Raw genomic sequence first — 17596 nt, forward strand, 5'->3', positions numbered from 1 at the left:
GGGCGAATGATGGCTTGGCCACCGTGTACTGCATGACGTCAGCTGAGCAACACAGCTCTTCCCACCTGGTGTGTACAGTGGGGCGGCTCCTGCCTTACAGGATGGTCTCAAGGCCTGAAGGAGTGACTGTGGGGGCCCAGCGGGTGACAGGAACTCACGAGGCCAGTCACCACCCGGCCATGCCCTTGCCCGTCAACTCCCCGCCACAGCCTCCAGGTGGGCTGCTTTCATGGGCCTGCTCTACAGTGAAGCTGGGGCTCCCTCCCGCTCCAGGACAGGCGGTGAGCATTGTTTCTCGCCCTTTCTGGGGACAGAAGCAGTGCTGAACCAAGTCAGAGGCCCCACCCTGAGGGGCCACTCACCACCCCCTGCCAGGACTTGGGAGGGGGTGACACAGCTGGTGCCCGGATGTGGGGTGCATGTGAACCCCAGGCCAGCCAGCAGGGCAGCCGGGCCACTCTGGGTCTCAGAAGTGGGTCTGCTGAGCTTGAGGGCTGCCTGCAGGGGGACCAACTAGGAGAGGATGGCGATGCTAAGAAGGCCCTTGGAAGAACAAAGCAAAACCTGAGGCCTGGGGAGGGACAGACCCCAGATCCCGCAGACCCCACGCCCCCATTGCAGCAGAGGCCTGAGATAGGGGAGGAGAGCAGAGAAAGGAGCAGGCCCACGCCAGGAGGCTGAGTCACAGAAACCAGTAACTGAGGTTTGATGCACCAGGTCCGTGTGGAGGCCGTCTCCTTTTAACGACCTGATGGCACTGACATCATGGTTCATTTTACCCAGGTGAGTGATGAGAGCTCAGAGAAGCCCAGTGAGTTGCCTGAGGGCACACAGCTCAGGAGGAGCTGGACAGGACTTTGAGCCCAGCAATGGAGCTGGGGCACAGGCTGGCCATCATGGTGCTGTGCTGCTGGGGCGGGGGCAGGTGGGCTCCTTCCCAGGACTGGAGGGAACCCACTCCCAGGAGAAGGGAGGCCAGGGATGGTCTCCAGCCTCCTGGGCCTAATTCATGCCTGAGCATGCTCCCTCTGGTGCCCAGCTGGGGTGGGGAGCGGCAGGGTGGGAAGCTGGGGGAACACCAGTGTTCATATGCTCCTGCATGGCGGTATCTTTCTGATCAGGGCCAAGTCTCCAGGCCCTCCATTTCTTGGCTCACGAAGGGGTGATAAGGCAGGAACAGGCCCCCAGACCTGGCCCAGTGTCCCACCCACTGCGGCCCGTGGATGTTCTGATGGCTGAAGAGTGACAGTGGACTCCTCTGGCTGATGGCTTCTCATACCCTGTCTGCACAGAGGCCCCTCAAACCCTGGAGACGGGCCTCTAGACGTGGAAGCAGAGCAAGGCCTCAGGCCCTCCTAAACCCAGCACGCACATTCGGATCTGTCCCCCTGGGGGCGGCCAAGGGCCCCAGCAGTTCAAGGGAGAGGCAGACTCCCGGGCGGTGGGCACGGTGTGGCTCAGGGCTGACAGGTGGTATGGGGGCTGCAGCAGGGGACACAGAAGGGCGTGCCCCTGGAGGCCTGCACAGGAGTTCTTGTCCAGCAGAGCGCTGATGGGTGCAAAGGTGGGAGCAAGGGCCCCTACTGTGAGGGTGCGGGGCTTATCTGGCCATCCACACGGTCACACCCTGCTGATGGGCTTGGTGCCCTGAGACTCACAGTGGACAGTGGCTTGCGGGGGTCATGGAACTGGCTTCCTGTTGAGCTGGGACTGGGACTGGGGTCCACATGACTCCAAGACCACCTTAGGCCACCAAGCTCCGAGGCAGAAAGGGTTTCGGGGCAGGTGGCCCTCGGAGCCCTGGGCTGTGAGAGGGGAGGGGGACGAACCACGACCTGGGGAGCGCCAGACACTGCCTGTCTTCCCAGGGTGTCCTCCGGGTGGGGTGCTGCTCCCGTGAGCCCCTCGGAGGCTTCCCTGGCTGCTAGTCCCAGCCAGCTCAGCCCAGGCCCACCTCTCTAGCAGGGAGGCTCTTCTGATCCTTGAGTAACTGGTGCAGACACTGTTGCTGGTGACCAGTGAACACCCCTCCCACCCAGTTCCAACCTTTCAGGGCCGCTCCCAGGGTGGGAGGCCTCGGGACCGTTATGGAGGATGGCACAGCGGGCAGAGATGGGACCACCAGGCCAAGTGCTCCAGTACTTAATAGCCACGTGACACCAGGAACGCACAAGGCCACTCAGACCCCCCGCATCTGCCTCAGTCCAGCGGGAGGCCAGTGAGGTCAGACCAAAGCGCCCGGAATAGGCAACGGAGGAAGGACCAGGGTTGGCCCCCACCCGGGCTCAGACAAAGTGCAGAAGCAGCACAGCTGGGTCGGGGCTTTGAGGATGTGCACCTCAGGGAGGCCACCCGGCGCTTCCTGGAGGGGATCTCAGTGTGGGCGTTATCGTTCAGTGGAGGGGAACACCTGAACCTATTTCAGGGCAGCTGGGAATGAGACAGTCATGAGAGACGCGAAAACGGGATGGGAGGAAAGGAGAACTGAGCAGGGAAGCGCAGGGGCCTGGGCTGTCAGGCCAGGGGGGGCCTTCCTCCATACGGGTGGAGGCTGGCGGAGGGTTGCCCCGGCATGGAGAGGTCCTGGAGCACATCCTGGTAGCAGAGGATCAGGAAACAGGGAGATGTGGACAGCAAAGTCGTCTCCCTGGTGACAGCCAGCACAGAGCTGCTTGTCGGGGCCGGGGGAGTGGGGACCAAGAGGGAGCAGGTGGGCAGGCAGTGAGCTGGAGGGTGGCATGGTGGGTGCCTGCCCAGGAGACACTGGACAGCAGTGTGGCAAGGGGACAGGAGTGTGGTCCACAGCAGGGAGCTCGTGGAGCAAGAGAGCTGTAGTAACCAGAGTGACAGTCACTGCTGGGACACGACATGCTAGTGTCGTTGGAGAGCTGCCACTGTCATGGCCCCAGCAGTTAAGTCATGGGCTCGTGGGTAGGCCAAGCACAGCTGTGACAGCTTGATGGGGCTGTTATGCCCACTTAAGAGATGAAGAAACGGAGGCACAGAGAGGTTAGGCTACATGCCTAGAGGCACACAGCGACTGCAGTTCCTCTGGGATGTTTCAGGAAGGGCCTTGCAGGAAAGACCCCTGAACCACCCTACCGACAAGGGCTGACTGACCATCCAGCCACCTGTTGTTGGAGGGGCTCTTTCTCTGAGGCCCTGATCCACCTCAGATCGTAAGAGGCAGGCAGTTCTGAGGCCCCTTGTCATCTGGGGACTCAGCGTCTCAGTTGATTATTGGAGACGGGTGTCAGGAGGGTGCAGGGGCTGCAGCTGGAAGGGGTGGGTTGAGTGTGTGGTGGGTACAGGCTGAGCGGGCAGCAGGGAGGTCTAAGACAGGGTGGGCAACTGTGTCCTGCCTTGGCCCGGGGGTGCCTCCGCTCTCTGGCTAAGCCCCCAGACTCATTTGTGACTTGGTCTGTCTGGCCCACACCGCAGCACTGGAAAGAAGGCCTGCCTGCCTGCCTGCAGAACCCGAGGACCCACCCGGCGGGACTGGCCTCTTACCATGTCCAGGGCCACCTTCATGGCCTCCTGCAGCCCAAAGAGCTTCCCGGCCACCAGGTAGACCCCGCCTGTCCACACAGCGCAGGCCTCATGCACCCAGTGCTCCTGGGTGTCCCCACCAGGCTCAGCCGGCGGCTCCTTGCTGCACTCATGCTTGCGGCTCTTGTCGGCTGGGGCTGCCTCCTCACTGCCATCCCCCCGACCGTCACAGCAGTAGCAACTCTGCAGCCGCCGGGACAGGCCCCGGGCACTGGTGCGCAGAGAGCCCTGCTTGGCCGGATCGGCTGGGCCATCAGGCCTGGGGGGCTTCCCGGTGGTGGTGGTGGCAGCAGAAGATGCGGCAGCTGGGCACTCAAAGCCTTTGAGTGTCCTCTCAAGAGGCAGCGAGGCCTCCTCACAGGTACCCTCTAGCCGCACCTTCTCCTTGAGTTTTGGCTTCTTTTTGGGGAGGCAGTGTTCAGGGTAGTAGGGCCCACAGAGGTCCCCGAGGTCCTTGAAGTTGGCCGGGTTTTGGCAGAGGCAGCAAACAAGGCAAGAGGTACTCAGGGCCTTGGAAACCACGGGCCCCAGGTGCATGGTGGAGGAGAGGGGCAGGGAGGGCCGAGGCGGTGGGATGGAGCCTCCAGGGAGCGTGGCTAGGGAGGCCCCGGCCGCGTCCAAGGAGCAGGAGGAGGAGGAGGAGGAGGAGGAAGGCTTCCTCTGGGGCTGGGGCTCCTCTCCCGGGGAGTTGACAACAGTGCACACGGTGGTGAACGCACCCTGCTTCTCTACCCGCACGAAGGGCGAGAAGGCGGGGGTGCGGCTGTCTGCCCGCAGCCGCTTGCAGGAGGAAATGTACTTGAGGCGGATTTCAGGCTCGGCGGGATCCAGGGGCAGCACCTGCTGCTGCCGCCGCCGCTTAGCACGCCCCTTACAGGGTGAGGAGGTGGTGCTCTTGGCCCGGCCCCGCGTGAGGCGCTTCCGCTTGGAATAGCTGCTGTAGTTGGCATGGCCCGGCTGCTTCTGTGCCCTTGTCTGGGGCTGGCAGGGCCGGCCCTCTGGGGGCTGGGCGGCCAGGCCCAGCTCCTCCGTCTTTGGCTTCTTGCCTCCTACGCCAGAGCTGTCCTCACTGCCCCCCTGTGTGCCATTGGCCCTGTCTCGGGGAGTCAGCAGCAGAGCTGGGCCGAGGTGGGGCCTTTTCTCCAGGGAGCCTTTGGGGAGTCCAAGGGCCCCAGTTCTACCTTTCCGGCTTCTCTTCTTAGGCGCCAGGGCAGTGCCCCCGGGCAGCAGGGCCTCTGGGGACGTGAAGGCCTCCGTTTTGAAACCATCGGTCAAGGACAGTTTCTTACTGTTCACAAGTTTGCCTTTTAAGGATCTATTGGTCGGATTTCTGCACAACGGCTCGGCCCCCAGAGCTGCCGGGAACTTCTGCCCAGGGCTCACATTTAAGAGACCTTCCTCTGCCCCCAGAAGGCTGCCCCCAGCGCTCTTGAGCCCACGTTCTTTCTCAGGGAGGGATGGGCTCACAGGATTCCCAGGAGGGGCCCCTGGTGCTCTGCACGCAAACTTCTTCAGGCTGGGCGAGGTGATCTTCTGCACAATGGCCTCTAGCTTCAAGCCCCGGCCTTTTCGGGGTGGCAGCACCTTGGTCTTCATGGCCCCCTGGAAGGACGCCCGTGAGGCCAGCTTCAGGCCAGTGTCCGGGGTTTCCAGGGGCGGTGGCTTCGCCGTGGGCTCACCATTGCCCTTGGTGGGTTTCGCCTTCTTGGGAGACGTCATCCTCTTGAAGAGGGTGGGGGAGCCCTCGGCCCCCTCCTCCTTCACGTCTCCCCCGAGGCCGCCACTGCGTAAGACCAGGTTGCGCTTCTTAGTGGGGACGGGAGCCATGAAGGCTGACTTCCTTTTGAGGGTGTGGAGGGGTCGATCTGAGAGCTTGCCGCTGGCACCAGGCTTGGGGACCCTCGCCCGCTGGCCCACCCTCCCCTCCTTCTGGGGGCTGCCAGCAACTTTGAACGTGGTGGGCAGGTGGTTGTTGGCAAGGAGCTTCTTGGCGGCACGGCAGTTTGGCAGTCGGCTCTCCGAGGGCCGCCTGCGCTTGGAGTGGAAGGCTTCCTGGGCCCTGCTGCGGGACCGGAGGATCATGGACCGCTGGTCTTTGCCTGGTGCGTCCAGCGAGTCCGTCTCCTTGGTCTTGGAGCCCATGGGGCTGCTGTCAGAGGCCACGGGCAAGGCGGCCGGGTTGCTGGGGCTGGAAGCGGCCTTTGGGGAGGGCTTCCCCACCCGCTTGCCTGACTTGAAGGCGGCTCGCTGCTTGCCCCCCAGCTTGTCTGGGGGGGCAGGGGTGGTGGGTAGGCCTGGGGGTCCGGGTGTGCGGGGCTCGCTCAAGGCCGTGAAGGAGCGGGTACACATCCTGGGAAGTCCTTCTGAGATCCCCCGGCCTGGGGCCCCCGCCCCCTCCATCTGTCCCTGGGGGGGCCCTGTGCACGATTCGGGGAGCAGCAGGTCTTTGGGCAGCGCCGGTGCCCTGCACGGGGAGTCCTCGGCCTCAGGCAGCCCCCGGTGCACCCGCCGGCTCCTCAAGCTTTTGCCGCGAGGCACAGGCTCTTTCTTGGCAATGGGGGCCTCGGGCACAGCAGGCTTGTTCGGCTTCTGTGCCAGGGAGGCCTCCGGGGTCACGGCGGCGGAATCCCCTGGGGCCAGCACCCCCTCGGGCCCCTCTTCCTCTGGCTTCATATGGGACAGGGAGGACTCGAACCAGCTCTGGACCTTGGACTCGGCGCCCACGGTAGGGCCCAGCAAGATGACTGAGTCCCCAGAGAGGGGGCACGGGGAGCCCCAGCCGGCCTTGGGGTCCAGCACTTCCTCCACCTCCTCCTTGCCGCACAGCAGCGGGGCCTTGGGCGACAGCGCATCCTGCAGGCCAGGCCTCTGCTCGGGGCTGCCCAGGAGCTCGCACAGGGACGAGTACTCCTCGGCCTCCAGGTCCTCCTTCCGGCCCGGCGCTGGCAGCAGTGGGAGGTCCCCAAAGTCGGCAGCCGAGCAGCAGTGCCGGCTGTCGTCCAGCCAGCGGTCGGCCTTGCTCACCTCGGGGCACTGCAGCAGCCCGCCGGCCTCCTCCTTCACCCCACCCGCTGTCTCCTGCTGGGAGTCCCGGGGCACTGCAGCCTTCTCCCCAGGGGGCACCTCCTCCTGGAAGCCCAGGCAGGCTGAAGCCTCCCGGGTGCCGTCCTGGCTGGCACTGTCAGTGGCCTTTCCGCCCTGCTCCAGACCCTTGGTGAGCTCGCCGGGATGCAGCCCCCACCGAGGACAGGCATCCCCCAGGTTCTCCTCGGGCCAGGCAAAGGGGTGGGTACCATCCGCCGAGCCAGCAGAGGTTGTGTCTGGGAAGCAGTCAAAAGCCACGGTGGGGTCTGAGGCCGCGGCCCCCAGGGTGGGCTTGGCGCCGAAGGAGAGGGGACCAGCTGTCTTCTTGGGGTCAGGGGTGGTGAAGCCCACAGAGGGGTCTTCAAATAGCCCCGGACTGAAGTCCTTGGCGCTGCTGCCCTTGTCCAGCTGCAGGGCCTCGGGCAGGGCCTCCGGCTCCCCTGGCCGTGGCCACGCACCCTTGGCCACAGGGTCCAGGCAGGCGCTGTGGTTCTCCAGAGAGAAGGGCGGCTTGCCGGTGTCTTTGGCCAGGCCCGGTGCCTCAGCCCAGGCCTTGTCGGCCTTCTCACTGATGGCCTCCTGCAGCCCCAGGATCTCGGAGGCCAAGTCTTCCTGTGCCAGGGCGCTGAGCAGCAGCCGCGGGCAGTCTCGCTCGCCAGCTACAAGCTTGGAGAAGCTGTCGAGAGGCAGGCTGCTGTGCAGGCTCTGGAAGGAGTCGTCGGACTTGGTGGACATGTCGTCCGGTGAGGTCACGGAACAGGTGGACACGGACTCGGGCTTGGCCTTGGAGCCGCCGTGGACCCTGGCAGGGCTGCCGCGGGCCTGGCTGCAGTAGAGGAAGCTGCGCTCCAGCGGGTCCTCAGAGCCGCTCAGGTAGTCGGCCTCAGGCGGCTCAGCGTGTGTGGACTGTGGCGTGCTGCTCAGCGGCTCTGATAGCGGTGTGCCCGCTGGCTCGGCCGAGTAGCCGCTGCCCTCGGGGCTGCAGTGCTGGCTTTTGTGTTGCTCCGGCGTCCGGGCCACCAGGCTCTTGAGGCCCTTCTTCTGAGGCCCGGCAGCCTTGGACAGCAGCAGCTGCTGCACGGTGTTGGAGATGTTCTCCACCTGGGAGGTCAGGGCCGTGAGGCTATGCAGGCTGAGGTCCGACAGCAGGCTCTCGGGAAGCTTGTCCTTCTGCAGGGCCTTGCAGTTGGCGGCCTGGGTGTCCACAGAGCTGGCAGCATCCGTCGGGGAGGGGTTGAGCAGGGGCATGAAGTGGCTGTGGTCAGTGAGGCCAGCGGGGAAGGCCCCAGGGCCGAGTGGCTGCTGGTTGTAGGGAAAGTTCTCCAGGTTGGGCATCAGTGGAGACGGGGTGGAGCTGTAGGAGGGTGAGCGGCCCACGGAGCGGGCGGGCGAGTGGCCGGAGCTGGGGCTGAAGGTCTGGTAGTACTGCTCTGGGGTCCTGACAGTCGCGTCCGGCTGACAGTAGCCTGGGCCTTGCTGCCCATAGTGTTGGTACTTTGCGAGGTTTTGGTAGTGCAGGCTTTCCTGGGCATGGTGACGGCTCTGGAGGGCCTGCTGCTGCTGCTGCTGCTTCTGTGGGTCATAGCTGAGGCGGCTGGACTGGTAGGCATGAAGGTTTGGGACCCGCTGGCCAGGGGCCAGGCTGGCGTTGGCGGTCAGCGGCCTGTCGTGGGGCTGGGCGGAGGGGGCTGTGCAGCTCTTGTAGGAGTGGGCCCCTTGCCCACCGGCCTGGCCACTGGAGGAGTAGGTAGAGGAGGTGGGGAAGGACTGGGACTGCTGGGGGAAGTGGCTGCCCTGGGAGAAGGGCAGGGGGGAGGCAAGGTCACTCTGGGGTTTCTGCCTCTGGAGCTTGGGGTATGCCAGGGATGGTGGGGGCTGCGGCAGCTGCTGCTGGACGTGGAGGGCATGAGTCCGGAAGGGCAGCTGGGCACCCTGCTCTGGGTACTGCCGGCTGGGGGGCACCACTGTCTTTTTCATCAGGTTCTCGTCATATTTGCCCACCCCGCCTGGCAGGGGCTGCGGCTGAGGGGGTGGTGGCTGGGGGCCCCCCCAGGCCTGCAGGCCCTCCTCGCCCGAGTAGCGGCCCGGGTAGGGGCTGCCGTCCTGGACAGTGTAGCCCGCGAAGGCCGGCCTCCCTGGCGGGGCCTGCGGCGAGGACAGGCCTTTGCCGGCGCGCGCGGTGGCGGGCGTGCCCCCGCCGCCCTCGTAACCGGGGAAGGGCTGCGGGCCGTAGTAGTCCTTGGTCAGCAGACGCTGTCGGTCGCAGCTCAGCCCGGCCTGGCTTGGCTGCCTGTAGTTCTCCAGGCGCGACGTCTCCTGTGAGGTCTGCTGGTAGGTCTGCTGTTTGCCATGGAAACCACACCTTTCTCGAAAAGACTGCATGACTTGGGCTGGTTATCTGTGAAAAGAGAAAGGGCAAGAGGGAGGGCGGGGAGAGGAGGGCAGAGCGGGCGGGGTTCAGATGGGCCATTTCCTTCCCTTGGAAAGCCAGCCCCCTCCCGCCCCGCCCCCTCCTGCAGCCGCCCCACCAGCTGTGCACATATTGACAACTTGTGTGTCAGGGCCGTGTGCTCTGTAATTCCCGCTCTGACGGGGACAGGGAGGTGCAGCCCGGCCGCCCAGCGCCAGCCACTGGGGAGCTGCCCCCTCCTGCCACCAGTTCCCCTCCTCCTCCCCGCCGGCTCAGAATCAGCCATTCCCGCTCCCCCATCCCCTGGGGCTGCTGGATCCAGTAATCTAGCCCCAGCGCAGCAGTGTTCAGGCGTGACCCAGCTCGTGAGTGTGTGTATGTGTGTGCGTGGCACGGGGGATGGCCTGCCCTGCCCCAGAAACCACTCACTGAGGCCTGGAGTCTATGCACATGAGCATGCACGCACGCACACACTCACGCGCACACACACACACACACACACATACCCCTTCTCCACCACTACACACACACAAACAGCTTCTTCTTCACTGCACACACACACACACTCCCCTTGTCTATTACACACACACACACACATCCCCCTTCATCAGTGCACACACACACCCCTTCATCAGTGCACACACACACCCCTTCATCAGTGCACACACACACCCCTTCATCAGTGCGCATACACACTCCCCTTGTCTATTACACACACTCCCCTTGTCTATCATCACACACACACACCACCTCCACTGCTGCACACACACACACCTTCATCACTGCATACACACACTCCCCTTGTCTGTTACACACACACAAACACCCCTTCATCACTGCACGTACACACTCCCCTTGTCTATCATCACACACACACCTTCTTCATCACTGCACATACACACTCTTGTCTATCATTACACACACACACTTTCATAACTGCACACACACACTCCCCTTGTCTATTACACACACACACCTCTTTTCCATCAATGCACACACCTTTGTACACACACACACACACACACACCAATGCACACACAATCCCCTTGTCTATCATCACACACACCTTTTCCATCATTGCATACACACATTCACCCCTTCATCACTGCACACACACACTCCCCTTGTCTATCATTACACACACACACACACACACACACTCACTCTCTCTGTCTCTCCCCCCTTCTCTGTCACTGCTATGCCCTCTGGAAGCTGTCTGTTCCTTCTGGCAGGCGCTGATGAGGGGCCACTGAGCCACTGTGGGCATAAGCTGTCCCTACCCGGAGCGTGGGCAGTGGCCCTGCCTCCTGTGTTGGTGTCACAGGCACGTAAACAGGCCGCGCGGCCCTGACGAGGCAGCGATGGGGCAGAGCTGCAGTCCCTCTGCCTGAGGCGCCTGGGCCTCCAGGTCAGCCCCGCCCGCCTGCACCGGGTCAGAGCCAGGCCGAGAGCCCATCTGTTTATGATTTTCAGGGCTGGGCACGCAAGGAGTCCAGCCTGCACCAAAGCAAGATCCTGGGTCAGGAAATGACCCCAGGGTGGGGGTGGGGCTTGGGGGGGCCCTTCAGGGCAGAACCATGGGGTCACATAACAGGCCGGCTGTAGCATCCAGGCTAGCGCCCCCCCCAGACCCTTCGAGGAGGGAAGAAGGAGCAAGGACACCCCTGGCTCACGGGGAGACACACAGAGGGCTGGTCGCAGCCTGCATCCCGGCCGTTGGGTTTACCCACACCTCGCTCACCTGCAGGGCCCAGGCCCCCAGAAGGGCACAGGGGACTTTTCAGGGCCCATTCCAAACCCAAGAGGAAGGGGTGGCCTGGCGTGTGCTCCGAGCCTCCAGGGCTGTGTGAGGCACAGAAAATAAGGGGCACAGAGAAGGGTGCCGACACGCAGATGTGAAAGGGAAGAAGCATTCCCCCGGGGGTCTCGGTCACCCCTTCTTCATCCAGCTCCCACCTCCTCATGCAGTTGTGGGGGTCGGGGGAAGCTGACCTGGGAGGGGCCCAAGTTGAGCAGGTCCAGCCTAGGGCAGCTGGATGGCCCCAAGGAGCCCCATTATTCCAGCCCAGGCCCCTCCCTGCCTTGGTGGTTGGCTGGTTCAGCCCCAGGGCCCCAAGCCCACCGCAGGGCCCCAAGCCCACCGCAGGGCCCCACAGCCCACTCCAGGGCCAGCCCCATGGCCATGGCCTCTCCCTGGCTCATCACAGGCGCCCTGATGTGGAGGCCCCCCTCTGACCCACTTCAGTCCATCCCGCGGCTTGGATCAAACACGACAGGAGTGCCTGCTGTGACCCAGAGCTGGAGGCAGTGCTGGTTCTAACGGGTGGCTCCTGCAGGTGGGCAGCCCCGGGGCCCCCACACCGGGCTCTCAGGTGGGCGCCCCCTGCCACCCTCAGGCAGCACTCGCGGGCGGCCCCCACTGCCCAGGCTGTCAGAGGCAGTTGGAGGCACCTCTGCTCAGGGTGTCCCCCGCAGGCAGGCAGGGTCGGCTGGGCCCCTGGGCCCTGCCCTGCCCTCCCCGGCCACGTTACAAGCCCGGAACTTGCACACCCAGGCTGGCTTGGGAGGCTTCGCCTCGTCTCTCTGCACAAATTACATCCCGGCTTTTATTAGTCCCAGATCGCGCTCATTTCCCGCTGAGTGTCTTGTGGATATCATTAACATTTCTACAGCTTTTTTTAATACACTTTTTTCACATTCCCCCAAAATGCATTACCAGAAACATTATTTAAAAAGACTGTGCTCTGACCAGCGCCCCCTCCCTGTTTAATCAGTCCAGCTGCCGCATCTTTTAATGTCGCCAAGCCGTGTTACAGCGGGTTTTCCGATACACAGGAGCAGCTGGACGTGGTGAGAGCATCTATCTCGAAGAAAAGACAGTTCAATTAAAATACGAGAAGCCCTGCGCCTGATGAAGGCAGCAGAACGCTCACCCAAGCGCCGCCCCCCAGCCTGGCGGGGGCGGGCCCGGGCCCCCCCAACCCGTGCAGGAACAAAGGCCCCGTCCCACCAGCACCCCCGGGACAAAGTGGGGCTCGGCCTCTTTAAGAGCCGCCTTGGGCCGCCACAGGCTCTGTTGTTATTAATTATTGTGATTATGATTACTTTTCAAGAGGACCATCAAAGGACAGAAGGGAAAGAGGCAGGCAGAGAGCTGGGGTGGGCAGCATCGGGAGGTAGATGGTGACCTCCGAACCTGGGAGGGAAGGAGGGGGCAGGAGGGCACCAGCTGGGGGTCAGGGGTGTGCCCAACACTCCTTCACTCCCGGTCCAGCCCGGCCTCCCTATCCCTGCTTCCCCTCCCCCTTCTCCCAAACACTAGGTTAAGGGACATCTCTGAAATTCTAACCAAATGGGAAGCAAAGGAAGAGGGAAAAGGAGGGAGGGAGAAAGTCCTGAGCTCCAGATCACCTCCCATGGTGACTCCTGCAAGCTGGCCTGCCCACCCCGTGCCCCAAGGCTTCTCTACCTCAGTGACGGGTATCCCTGCCCTGCAAGGAGATGTGATGAGCCCCAGAGCCCACCCCAGGCACAAGACCAGCAGCCCCCAAAGGTGTTTGGTAGCAGGTGAGCCAGGGCTCAGCCCTTCTTTCTGGCAAAGAGCAGAAGTCTCTGGTCCCCCTGCAGGCACTGTGGGGCCCATGGGGGCAGGGGCAGCCTTGGCCATAGGGCCTGCTCCTGCCTCCTGCCCTGTTACAGAGAATGGGAGGCTCAGAAAAGCCAGGACCTGCCTGTGAGCCACCCATAGGAAGTTCTTCCAGATGGACGCTGCAGCAGTGTGGACTGAGAATTCCCACTTCAGAGGAAGGCCCCCAGAGCATGACAAGGAAAGGGGGTTCCAATGTCCCCTCGGCAACCTCTGAGGCCCCAGAAGCGGGCTCGGGCCCGCCCCACCGTAGGGAGTCCACTCCTGGCTGCCTGTTGTGCGCTGAGCAGCCTCAGAGAGAACTCACTGGGTCCACGGCCTCTTCAGCCCCCAGGGTCAGGTTTCAGGTCAGGGAGATGGGCCTGACAGCATAGGCAGGAGCTTACTGCAGCTCCACTGGGGCTGGGGAGGGAGGGAGGGGGCGAGAAAGGAGCTTCTGTACCCTAGCTGGCTCTGGGGGTACAGGCGCATCCCACCTGCTAACCCAGAGTGGTTTTGTGACCTCGTTTTCTGACTTGTAGCTGTAGGGGAAAAGCTTTAAAACCCAACCCCCCTCAAGACTGGGGAACCAGGAGGCTGGGGTGTCCCGAGAGGATCAGAGCTGGTGGGACCACCTGGGCCTCCCTCTGAGTTGTAGGTGATGAAGACTGTGAACAGGACACCTTGATTAAAACCATCAGTCGCTAGTCAAATTTACGGCTATTCTGTGGGGTCTATTTTGAGTCCCAAGGGCTTGGCTTGAATGGAGGGGGAATGAGTTTCCAAGGAGGCCCCAAGACAAGACAGCCCAGTGCCCTCAGGCCTCTGGGACAGGGAGGGCCTAGGGGTCAGTCGCTGGGGGAGGTCTGCCTGGGGCAGAGGGGCCCATCCAGGGGCAAAAGGAATTACAGAGAACAAGGCAGCCCCCCGCCCCGTGTGTGGGCAACACCCCCATAAATGCTGTGTGTCCCTCGCTCACCGGCACCCAAGGGAGAGCCCCTCAGGTCCGACATGCCACTCTATAGGCCCGAAAGAGGCAGGCAGACAGCCAGGCCCCTTTGCTGAGGCTGGGGTCCCAGGAGACGGGGGATCTTTGAAGGATGTTGGAAGGGGGGGGTGGGGTTTCTGGACTCTGTAGATGTTTGGAATGCGCTTCCTAAAGCCCACCAAGCTGCCTCCTCCAAGGACTCCCTGGCAGAACAGCCAAGACCTACTAAGCCACCAGACCAGAGCCCCCGCCTTGGGGTTCACCCACCAGGACATGTAGTGCCCCATCCGAGCACTCCACTATCCTGGGCACTTCGGGGCACTGCCTGTGGGCTTGCTGCTCTGTTAGTTCCCTAAGGCACCCCTCCTAGGAAGGGAGCCATGACCCCACTTTCAGGAGTAACCTAACCTAATGAATTCCCACAGCACAGCCCACAGGCAGCAAAGCTAAGCTCTCAGCTCTGTTCCCTGACTTCTAAAGCCATGCCTGCTGCCCCCGCCCCCAGTGCAGCTTCTGGGATGTGAGGGCCAGTAGGTCCAGAGACCTGGGTCAGCTGGGCTGGAGGGGCCCATGGTCCAGGGGGTGAGAGGCAGATGGCCAGCCAGCCCCCTCCCCACCGTGAGGTGTGGTGCAGCAGGAAGGAGTCAGCGCCACTGTGCTGCTGGCCTCCTGGAGCCCTCCGGGGGGAGGAGGCAGTTGGCGAGGGGGGCTCCATGCCCATCGGTCTCCTGTAGATAGTAGCTGCTTTTGCATCATTTTATCCACCATTCAACAAAAAGCAACCCCCTTTCCCCAACTCTGTCAAAATGAGGAAAAAAAAACAGGGGGTAGTGCTGGGATGCGGACAGCCAAGAGGGCCAGGGTCAGTCACCCACGCACTCAAGTACAAGGGGCTAGTCCAGAGGCTGGTGTCGGGGGCTCCCCAGCTGCCCCGTGCCCTGGTCTTACAGGTGGCTACACGCTACAGACGCCAGAGAGTCCGTCTGTCCGCTGGCTTTCAGGGGAGCCAAAGAAGGCAAGGAGAGAGCCTCCCCTCTCACCCTGTGTGCCCCACCCACTGTGACCTCCTGAGGAAGAGCAAGTACCAAAGGACTGAACTGGCAGTCAGTCCAGCATCTCCCCAGGCCTCGGGGCCTTTGCACGGCCTTTCCTCTGCCGGGAAGACCATGCTCAGGGATCTCCATGGCTCCTCTGGCTCCTGGGCTGCAAGCCTTTGCTCATGTGACCTTCTCAGGTGGCTGACCCTCACCACTGTGTTTGAAACCCACGCTCCATCTCCCCTACACCACCCCTACTTCTCTAAGGTAACTAGCCACAGGGCTGGCTGGCTTCACTTTTTTCCTGTCCTCTTTAGAAAGGAGTTCCACGAAAGCAGGGATTTTGCCTGTTTTGTTCGCACCCATATCCCGAGTAAGGGCTTCATGGATGACATTAGTGCTGAAGAACCCACCTGCTAATGAAGGAGACACGAGAGATGTGGGTTCCATCCCTGGTCGGGAAGATCCCCTGCAAAAGGAAATGACAACCCACTCCAGTATCCTTGCCTGGAGAATCCCATGGGCAGAGGAGCCTGGTGGACTACAGCCCACAGGGCTACAGAGAGTCGGACACGACTGAACAATAACTGTTGAATGTATATTGTTTAAAATGTCACATGGGACTTTCCTGCTGGTCCAGTAGTTAAGACTCCACCATTCTACTGCAGGGAGCACAGGGTTGATACCTGGTAGGGGAACTAAGATCTCAGATGCTGCCAGTTAATAAAATCCAATGTCTAATTGTTTAAAAATACATACATACATAAAGTGTCACAGTATGAAAATATCCAGAACAAGGCTGAGTACAGGTACAGAGCACACTTGGGTGGGGATGAGGGGCTTGTGGCTGCACCTCCTCACTCATTTGACAAAGATCTCCTTGGGGGGTGGCAGAAAGCGCACCTGTGAAGGGCGCAGGTGAGAAGGGAGGGAGGCTGCTCCAGCTGCCTGCTGCCTGTGGGATGCAGGACCCAAGGTGCCAGAGCCTCTGAGTGTTTCACAGAAAGACGAATCGCTCATTTTAAAAAACGTTATCTGGGCAGAAGAGTTAAATAGACATTTCTCTGAAGAAGACCTACAGATGGCTGACAGGCGCATGGAAAGAGGCTCATTATTGCTAATTATTAGAAAAATGCAAATCAAAATGACAATGAGGTATAATACCACCTCACACGCGTCAGAATAGCCATCATTTAAGAAGTCTACAAATAACAAATGCTGTAGAGGGTGTGGAGAAAAGGGAACCCTCCTACACTGTCGGTGGGAATGTAAATTGGTGTAGCCACTGTGGAGAATAGTATGGAGACTGCTCAAGAAACTAAAAACAGAATTACCATACGATCCAACAATCCCACTCCTGGGCGTATATCTGGAAAAGATGGAAACTCTAATTTAAAAAGATACATGCACCCCTATCTATGATCATAGCAGCATATTCACAACAGTCAAGACATGGAAGCAACCTAGACGTCCATTGGCAGATGAATGGATAAAGATGGTGTGGCGCATATACACAATGGAATACTGCTCAGTCATAAAAAGAATGATATCATGCCATCTGCAGCAACATGGGTGGATCTCGAGATCATCATTCTAAGTGTAGAAAGTCAGAAAGATAAATACAACGTATTACTTATATGTGGAATCTAAAATATGACAAAAACGAACATAGCTACGGAACAGAAACAGACTCACAGAGAACAGGCTTGTAGTTGCCAAAAGGTAAGGGTGGAATGGATGGGCAGTTCGGGATCAGCTGATGCAAACTATCACATATAGGATGGATAAACAAAGGTCCTCCTGTAGAACACAGGGAACTGCATTCAATGTCTTGTGATAAACCAGGACGAAAAAGAATCTGAAAAATATATAACTGAATCACTTTGCTGTAAAACAGAAATCAACACATTATAAATCAACTAGACTTCTATAAAATTTAATAAAATGTTATCAACCAAGCAAAAAAGTTCAACACCCCAGAGATCCAAGAGAACCGGGCTTCAGGCTGTATCTGCTCACAAGCTCCCTGGTGTCAGACAAAGGTAGCACTTGGCCTGAGCAATGCCAGGCACCTGGGGGGTGCCTGATGTGAAGAGGTGGGAACAGGAGTGCCCAGAACACTCCCTGGACTCTGGGAGAAGCCCTGAGACCAGCACTATTCACTTAAGCTGTGGAGTGGAGCACTGGGGGCCGGGTGGAGAGCAGTACTGAGCTGCGGGGGGCCCCATGGAACCAGAGCTCTGAGGGCTGCAAAGGCTGGTGGTAGGAGGCCCAAGGCCACAGAGGTGCTTATAACCCTCCTTGGAGCTCCACCCCAGCGCCGATTAGGGAGGCCCTGCTGTCTCCCCCGGCCCCACAACATTGCTGGGTCCCTGCCGGGCTCCCTGGTGGCATCATCACAGTGGTAATTACATAATTAATGGTCTAATGAGCCACTTCACCTGTGTCTGCCTTGCTGGAAAGTAGCCTGAGGAGGGCAAGGGCTTCATCTGTTGCGTCCTAGGCTCTAAGCCTAGAAACTGCTCCAAGTACGTGCCTTTTTCAAAAAATATTTTATTTATTTGACTGTGCCAGGTCTTCGTTGCAACAGGCGGCATCTTTAGTTGCGGCATGCAGGATCCAGCTCCCTGACCAGGGATTGAACCAGGGCCCTCTGCATGGAGAGTGCAGAGTCTTAGCCACTGGACCACCAGGAAGTCCCAGTAGATGCCTATTAAATGCTGCCTGGACAGAGGGGCAAGAGTACGTTACCTAACCCTCATCACAGCCCTAACAGAGGATGACAGGCCTGGAGGCCAGGACGTGTGTGCAGCAGCCAACCAGGAAGGGACAACAGAACTTCAGCTCTGCCCTCCACAGCCCCTGGGTCACAGCCCTCAGTGCCCGCACCCACTCGCTCACCA

At 60.8% G+C, this 17596-nt stretch overlaps 1 protein-coding gene and 1 non-coding gene across 5 annotated transcripts in view; both read right to left on the reverse strand.

The window, feature by feature from the left end:
* Positions 1-17596, reverse strand: part of RAI1 (retinoic acid induced 1) — a 103666-nt gene that overhangs the window by 3389 nt on the left and 82681 nt on the right. For 2 of the 4 annotated variants that reach the window (XM_070773187.1, XM_070773191.1), the window contains one exon: positions 3511-9031. In XM_070773187.1, coding sequence (XP_070629288.1) covers positions 3511-9015 — 5505 coding nt within the window. In that variant the 5' untranslated portion in view covers positions 9016-9031. Of the gene's footprint in view, positions 1-3510; positions 9032-11759; positions 11904-15106; positions 15163-16388; positions 16552-17596 lie in introns of all 4 variants that reach the window. The other 2 variants (XM_070773188.1, XM_070773189.1) reach the window with 2 other exon arrangements.
* TRNAE-CUC (transfer RNA glutamic acid (anticodon CUC)) lies at positions 17317-17389 on the reverse strand. The gene has a single exon. It is a non-coding gene; the product is annotated as a tRNA-Glu (tRNA).

Source organism: Bos indicus, chromosome 19, assembly GCF_029378745.1.
Source record: "Bos indicus isolate NIAB-ARS_2022 breed Sahiwal x Tharparkar chromosome 19, NIAB-ARS_B.indTharparkar_mat_pri_1.0, whole genome shotgun sequence".
NCBI classification, from domain to species: domain Eukaryota; kingdom Metazoa; phylum Chordata; class Mammalia; order Artiodactyla; family Bovidae; genus Bos; species Bos indicus.